The sequence below is a fragment of the Diaphorina citri genome, unplaced genomic scaffold (assembly GCF_000475195.1).
Source record: "Diaphorina citri unplaced genomic scaffold, Diaci psyllid genome assembly version 1.1 scaffold71, whole genome shotgun sequence".
Classification (NCBI taxonomy): Eukaryota; Metazoa; Arthropoda; class Insecta; order Hemiptera; family Psyllidae; genus Diaphorina; species Diaphorina citri.
In genome coordinates this window covers 323,034-330,946 of record NW_007377508.1, presented here as the reverse complement: position 1 = coordinate 330,946, position 7,913 = coordinate 323,034, and the positions used below count along the sequence as shown (strand labels likewise).

General features: G+C 40.6%; 1 protein-coding gene across 3 annotated transcripts in view; it reads right to left on the bottom strand.

Moving 5' to 3' along the window:
- Window positions 1-655: 655 nt before the first annotated feature.
- The window catches only part of LOC103520642 (proton-coupled amino acid transporter-like protein CG1139), a 33,460-nt gene continuing 26,202 nt past the window's right edge, over window positions 656-7,913 (bottom strand). For all 3 annotated transcript variants that reach the window (XM_008485746.2, XM_026831795.1, XM_026831791.1), the window contains exons 7-10: window positions 5,760-6,032; window positions 5,020-5,198; window positions 977-1,139; window positions 656-709 (exon numbers count right to left, since the gene is read on the bottom strand). In XM_008485746.2, coding sequence (XP_008483968.1) covers window positions 683-709; window positions 977-1,139; window positions 5,020-5,198; window positions 5,760-6,032 — 642 coding nt within the window. In that variant the 3' untranslated portion in view covers window positions 656-682. The remainder of the gene's footprint in view (window positions 710-976; window positions 1,140-5,019; window positions 5,199-5,759; window positions 6,033-7,913) is intronic.

Genomic DNA, 7,913 nt, shown 5'->3' with positions numbered 1-7,913 from the left:
ATGTTGATAGTTTAATAATGCGACTTGGGGGAAAAATAGATGGAACTGTAACAACGGAGGTCTTGGTCCCGAAATCTTATAGAGGAGGAGAAAGCCTTTCCGAGAACCAACTTATCAGTTTAGGATAAATTTCGCCAAGAACGGGAATCAAACCCGCTTTTAGGATAAACATCGTCACGGGCGGGAATCGAACCCGCGACAAGGCAGACCTTTATGTTCGAAATTTAGTAGAGTACCGGTGAACGTGGTATCTGGTACGGGTGACCGTTAAGGACTTCACGTGTTCATAGCTCATTCGGGGGGCACCACTTAGCCAAGATATGGTGGGCTTCAACACCATTTTATTTGTTTAGGTATATTGTAAGATTGATTTTCCAGTCTTAGGTCCACAATACCGATGAAGGTTGCTGTGAAGAAAAATTGGGTTCGGTTTAGGTTGGGGTTCAAAAAATGTTCACTTTATTTTTGTATAAAATTTTAGCTGAGTAGATAAACTGGAACTTTAGGGTAACGCATCTGCCTTGTAAGCGCTAGGTCGCGGGTTCAATTCCCACCCAGGGCGAACTTTATCCGAAACAGATAAAGTTCGTTCTCGGAATTACTGGATTTCTCCTATCCTTTCGGCCTTCTCTCTTTGAATTTGGGACCATAAGACCTCCGGGAAGAAAAGAGTTTTGTTCAACTACTTACATGTAACAAGTACGACAGACGTGATGTTTCAAAGTCATAGAGCAGGAAAAATGAGGACCAACGGAATTTTTCTTTTTCTTCCACGGCTTCTAGATACCGAGATAAATCAATTTAAATAATACCGGTAAATCGTGAAGTTTGACGTCACGGCATACCCTCCCGTAGGCGATGACGTCATAAGTCATGACTCCCGCTTCGTTTGTTTGTGCGCAAGCGTTTCTGCGCATTTTGACGTGAAGTCTGACGTCACAACTCTTTGAACTTTTTATTTAGAACCTACGACAGATACTCTCATGATGTACTCCACTAACAGTTTCTTGCCTGGCGTGGCATTCTCCAGATGTTGCTTCAGATATCTAGACCAGATGATTTCCACAGGAACATAACATTGCAGACCGTACGAAATGAAGATGGCGACAGCGAAAATGGCATTCACTGATTGCGCGAGACTGAAAAATGAATACAATAAATATAAGTATAGTCTTGTTTGGTATAGTCTCTTTTTTTGAATACCTACAAATATAAAATACACTTATTTATAAAAATAAGTAGGGTCAGCCTAGTTAGCTGGGAGGGTAGCACATTTATTTTGCCTTGTAAGCGCAAGGTTGCGGATTTGATTTCCGTCCGGGGCGAACTTTATCCTAAACAGATGAGGTTCGTTCTCAGAACGGCTGGCTTTCTTCTATCCTGTCCTCTTTTTTTTCTTTGACATCGGGACGATAAGGCTCCGTTGTTACAGTTCCCTCTATTAAATCTCCCTCCATCTCTCTCCCCCTTCTTCTTCTTTTATAGTAGTAACTTCTTCGCCATTTCCCGTGTACAGACGAGGTCGGTGTTTTTCGTCAGCCTCTCAATCAGCCCTAACTAGAGTGAATGCTTTGGGTTGACATTTGGTTTTGGCTACAAATTTTACGAGTGGATGCCCTTCGCACTCAACCTTTGCTACTTCTTTAGCAAGGGGAAATCAGGCGGGTATACTCCCTGTTGAACGTCCCCCAGCCAGATACTTTTACAGTAGGTAGTAATTATGTACCTATATAAATTATGAAGTAGGTACCTTTACTGATCACGGAAAAGTTATTTTATTTGAGAAACTACTCACATGTCTTCCTTGGGCAGGTTAAGCGTGACGGAGCCCTGAGCTGCGGATCCGTACTTGACGTAGCCCAGGAACCCCATGATAACATACATGATGACAATGGCAAACATGCCTTGGTTGAGAACCCCATAGTAGCCACCGAATGAGGCAGGCGTCTTCATGTTGTTCTCTAGGGCGATAACCTGGGAGGAAGAGAATATTGGGATTAGACAAGTATATCAAGATTGGTACCCAAAAGTAATAGACAACAATGCACTTTGATTAAAAAAGAAAAAAAAAAGTGATAGAGGGTACTGTAACAATGGAGGTCTTGTGGTCATGAGAGGACAGGATAGGAGAAAGCCAGCCGAGATCGAACATTATCCGTTTAGGATAAAGTTTGCTCCGGGCGGGATTCAAACCCGCGACCTAGCGCTTACAAGGCAGGTGCGCTACCCTCCAAGCTAACTAGGCTGGCAGCATTTAGGTCGAGTTTTACCACCGTGGATTGTCTCAGGATTGAGCTCAATCCGAGGTTGAGGGAAATCATCGTTTCATCCCAATCGCGAGTTGGTAAATCCCAACATTAGTGTTCTGATAGGTACTGATCTTACGCGGATGCATTGGCAGCAAATCGGAGACAGGGAGGTCCTTGTTGGAGAGCTACTCGCATACTATCCGGATAATTTAGAATGGGTACTCGCTTCTTCTTACATAGTTCATACTGAGATCTAACCTGTGAGAGAAATGATAAAAATAGTTAAAGTTAAAATAAATTAAGGAAGAGCATTCTAAGTTTTAATCGTCGTTCTCGGAACGGCTGGCTTTCTCCTATCCTGTCTTTCTTCTCTCTTCCATTTTGGGACGATAAGACCTTAGCAGTTACAGTTCCCAAAAAAAAGTTCAAGACTTTGATTCAACACATAGGGGTTTCAAACATATGCTGACTGCTCGAGAACAAAAAGCACCACTTACGTTGGATTTTACCAATATTTATTCAGTCATTAAAACTCCTCTTAAGCTAACAGCCAGTGAAGTTCCCTTTAATTCAACACATAGGGGTTTCAAACATATGCTGACTGCTCGAGAACAAAAAGCACCACTTACGTTGGATTTTACCAATATTTATGCAGTCATTAAAACTCCTGTTAAGCTAACAGCCAGTGAAGTTCTAGGTACTGATGACATGTGGCAAAAATGTTCAACAAGTACAACTGAAAAGGAAATTTGCTTATAAGATTTTACGCCCTATCGGACCCTCGGTGTTCTTTCGGGAACTTTTTCTTTGAATGTGTTCTTCAGCTCACTAAACCACCCGTCAATATAATTTTATTGAGTGTTTCCACTACACACGACATGAGTTTTTTTCTTTCGACCGACACAAAATGCCCTTGTAGGCAATGTAATTTAAATGAGAGAGATCCCACTACGCAGGACGCGATTTTTTTTCCGGGAGCGGGCTTTTAGAATCACGTTTCTCACGTCACCTCCATACAACAAGATCAAATCTCTTTCCTTACCTCTACTCCATCTAGGATCATCTTTCTGTTTACTTGAAGGATCGCACGATGTCTTGCAAACTAATAAACGTGCCCAGGATGAGAGCAAAGATACCGCCAATAATGAGCAGAATGTCCCGGATAAGGATGAACTTAAAGGGTCCGAACTGGTCTGGCCACAGGACACACATCTCGATGATACCGGGGAAGGCGATTCCGAGTGCGGACAGACAGAATGCGCCGAACAGGGAGATGAACAGCTCCAAACGAGGCACCAGCACTGCCAGGACGACTGAGGAGGAGAAGAGACATGTTATAAATTAGGCGGATTTTATTCTAAACACATAAGGTTCGTTCTTGGAACGGCTGGCTTACTCCTGTCCTGTCTTACTTCTCCCTAAGCTTTCGGACTCTTGACATTCGCGCGCCTCCTGGAACTTTAGGGTAACGCATCTGCCTTGTAAGCGCTAGGTCGCGGGTTCAATTCCCACCCAGGGCGAACTTTATCCGAAACTGATAAAGTTCGTTCTCGGAATTACTGGATTTCTCCTATCCTGTCCTCCTCGCTTTGATTTTGGGACCATAAGACCTCCGGGAAGAAAAGAGTTTTGTTCAACTACTCCGCGCCTCCTGGAACTTTAGGGTAACGCATCTGCCTTGTAAGCGCTAGGTCGCGGGTTCAATTCCCACCCAGGGCGAACTTTATCCGATACTGATGAAGTTCGTTCTCGGAATTACTGGATTTCTCCTATCCTTTCGGCCTTCTCTCTTTGATTTTGGGACCATAAGACCTCCGGGAAGAAAAAAGTTTTGTTCAACTACTTAGAACGGGAATCAAACCCGCTTTTAGGATAAACATCGTCACGGGCGGGAATCGAACCCGCGACAAGGCAGACCTTTATGTTCGGAATTTAGTAGAGTACCGGTGAACGTGGTATCTGGTACGGGTGACCGTTAAGGACTTCACAATCACGTGTTCATAGCTGTTTTGGGGGGCACCACTTAGCCAAGATATGGTGGGCTTCAACACCATTTTATTTGTTTATATTATATTGTAAGATTGATTTTTCAGTCTTAGGTCCACAATACCGATGAAGGTTGCTGTGAAGAAAAATTGGGTTCGGTTTAGGTTGGGGTTCAAAAAATGTTCACTTTATTTTTGTATAAAATTTTAGCTGATTAGATAAACTTAGAATAGATCAGTTGCGCTTACTTGGGTGATGTTTCAAAGTCATAGAGCAGGAAAAATGAGGACCAACGGAATTTTTCTTTTTCTTCCACGGCTTCTAGATACCGAGATAAATCAATTTAAATAATACCGGTAAATCGTGAAGTTTGACGTCACGGCATACCCTCCCGTAGGCGATGACGTCATAAGTCATGACTCCCGCTTCGTTTGTTTGTGCGCAAGCGTTTCTGCGCATTTTGACGTGAAGTCTGACGTCACAACTCTTTGAACTTTTTATTTAGAACCGCAATTAAAAATTGAATTTTCGACCTTTTTAAGTTACTTTTTCGGAGTTTTGACCTCAGATTTGGATTTTTTACAACTTTTTACGTAAGAATCGACCTTTTATTAATAATATTTTCCCAATTGCAACTCCTCCATTGGAAAAAAAATCGAAAATTTCAATGTGTACTACACATTGTGTAGGTACCTACTCCGAAAATTCTAGAATAATAATTTAAAAATAATAACTACCTATTCTAAAAATAATGAAAAGTTATTTTATTTGAGAAACTACTCACATGTCTTCCTTGGGCAGGTTAAGCGTGACGGAGCCCTGAGCTGCGGATCCGTACTTGACGTAGCCCAGGAACCCCATGATAACATACATGATGACAATGGCAAACATGCCTTGGTTGAGAACCCCATAGTAGCCACCGAATGAGGCAGGCGTCTTCATGTTGTTCTCTAGGGCGATAACCTGGGAGGAAGAGAATATTGGGATTAGACAAGTATATCAAGATTGGTACCCAAAAGTAATAGACAACAATGCACTTTGATTAAAAAAGAAAAAAAAAAGTGATAGAGGGTACTGTAACAATGGAGGGATTGTGGCCATGAGAGGACAGGATAGGAGAAAGCCAGCCGAGATCGAACATTATCCGTTTAGGATAAAGTTTGCTCCGGGCGGGATTCAAACCCGCGACCTAGCGCTTACAAGGCAGGTGCGCTACCCTCCAAGCTAACTAGGCTGGCAGCATTTAGGTCGAGTTTTACCACCGTGGATTGTCTCAGGATTGAGCTCAATCCGAGGTTGAGGGAAATCATCGTTTCATCCCAATCGCGAGTTGGTAAATCCCAACATTAGTGTTCTGATAGGTACTGATGACATGTGGCAAAAATGTTCAACAAGTACAACTGAAAAGGAAATTTGCTTATAAGATTTTACGCCCTATCGGACCCTCAGTGTTCTTTCGGGGACTTTTTCTTTGAGTGAGTTCTTTAGCTCACTAAACCACCCGTAAAAAAAAAAAAAACTCACCACGCCCACAGCTTCCAAGGCAAACAGGGTGGTGCCAATGAACAGGTTCCAGTTCCTCGGGTCCCCGAAGTAGGGCCGCGAGCTCACGGGGGGCAACGCCTGGCAGATATAGTACATGGTAATGCCCAGTCCGATGAATGTAATCACGTTGGCCAGTTGAGAAAAGGGAGCGAGCAGTTTGAGATTCCGAATCGAGTTGATACCGATGAGGGGGAGCAGGAGGAGAACCATCACAATGCGAACGTCCATCACGGCAATGTACGCGTCCGTTACCTGTTGACAGAACCCACCACACAAGAGATACAATTACATGTTATCAAAAGGTATTTGATATATTTTTTTTTAAAAAAAAAGGTTTGACTGACTGCTAAGGTCTTATCGTCTTGTCTTACTTTTGGAAGAGAGAAGGAAGACAGGAGAAAGCCAGCCATTCCGAGAACGAACATTATCCCATCAGGATAAAGTCCGCCCCAGGCATTTGATTTTTACTCTCAATTAAGAGTACCTACAAGGGAAACTATGCAATAAGAAAACAGTGGAATTGGTTAAAATCTCCAAAATCGGGAAATGGATGGAAAAATGGGTACATTTTATTGTATCTTGAGTCCAAAAAACTGCTTTTAACTTTCCATAACGAAAAGAACATAATACACTTTGTTTATTCTGCCCAATAGGATTAAAAATTAGCTTTACTCCAGCAGTAGCATCAAGGTCTCCGCTATAAATATTTGATATGAAAATATACATATTGTATATTTATGAATTAAATAAATACGCCCTCCCTCCTATTCTACTTTGAATAAACCATCGGTGTCACACCGGTTGTCATAGAAACATTAATTTATTTTTACCATGACCTTCCCAATGCACATTGCATTATCTCATCATAATATTGTTCTATTCTATATTATTTATATCATATTGTTAACCATGATTTTATTTATATGTGAAATAGTTTGGCTCTTCTGCTCTACAGTGACTTCCTCTATTTAGGGTCAAAGATTTCACGAGCAACATCCGTGCCCGAGTGGTTATCACGACATTTGCACGCCGGAGGGCCTGGGTTCAATTCTCTGCACGTTTTTTTTGGCCCTCACTTATGCTGGGGAATAATAATAATAATAATAATAATAATAATATCCTTTTCGGCAAGTCTCTGTCCTCTGGGAATAGACACATCCACTCTTAGGTCGACAACCGCAAAAGATTTAATAGAGAGTAACAAAAGCGCCCCCAATGTCTAGTCTTAAAATAAACGAACCAGTGGTACTTGGCAGGACAGTGCTTGTACAAATCAGAATTTACATCTCGTTGCCCCTGAACCCTCCGCCACCCAAAAAAGTTGTGGTCTCTACTTACTCTCTTTCGAGTATTTACAACTGTAATCATGAACCCACGCCACTGTCCCCCATAGTCCTTTTTGTTCGACAATCCCAAACTTTAATGATCATCGACTGACATTTCTTCCCTCATAATAGCGTATGGACTGACAATAAATCAATACACCCATGGATCGTAAAAAAAAAAAAAAAAAAAAAAAAAAAACAAAATCCAAACACGAACTTAAGTCCTCATTGGCAAACTGGAAAAGCCATAATGTCGTAATGATATGAATAATAAGTAATAATATAATATAATAATAATAATATAATAATAATAATAAATAATAATAAATAATAAATAATCAATAAATAATAATAATAATAATATAATAATAATAATAAAATAATAATAATATAATAATAATAATAAAAATAATATAATAATAATAATAATAATAATAATAATAATATATAATATAAAATAATAATAATAATAATAATAATAATAATAATAATATAATAGGATAAAGATAATAAAATAACAGTTTCCAAAGCTTACTTAGTGAACTGAAACGTGTTCTTTTTCCGTATATTTAAGGGAGCGCGGTTAGCGCTCGCGCCCCGCCAAGTCAAGATAAGTTGACCTTATTAATGAAAATGTTGTGAGTAGAGTACATGTTGACGTATTTCATATATCCGGAGCTGTTATTAGAATGTGTGGAGGGGAGTTTGGAGGTGTGGATGGGTTGAGGTAGGAGGGTGAGGTGGGAGGTTGTTGTGTTTGGTTTTTGGATTTGTGTATGTTTTGTGATTGAGTTTCTTTTTTGTTTGG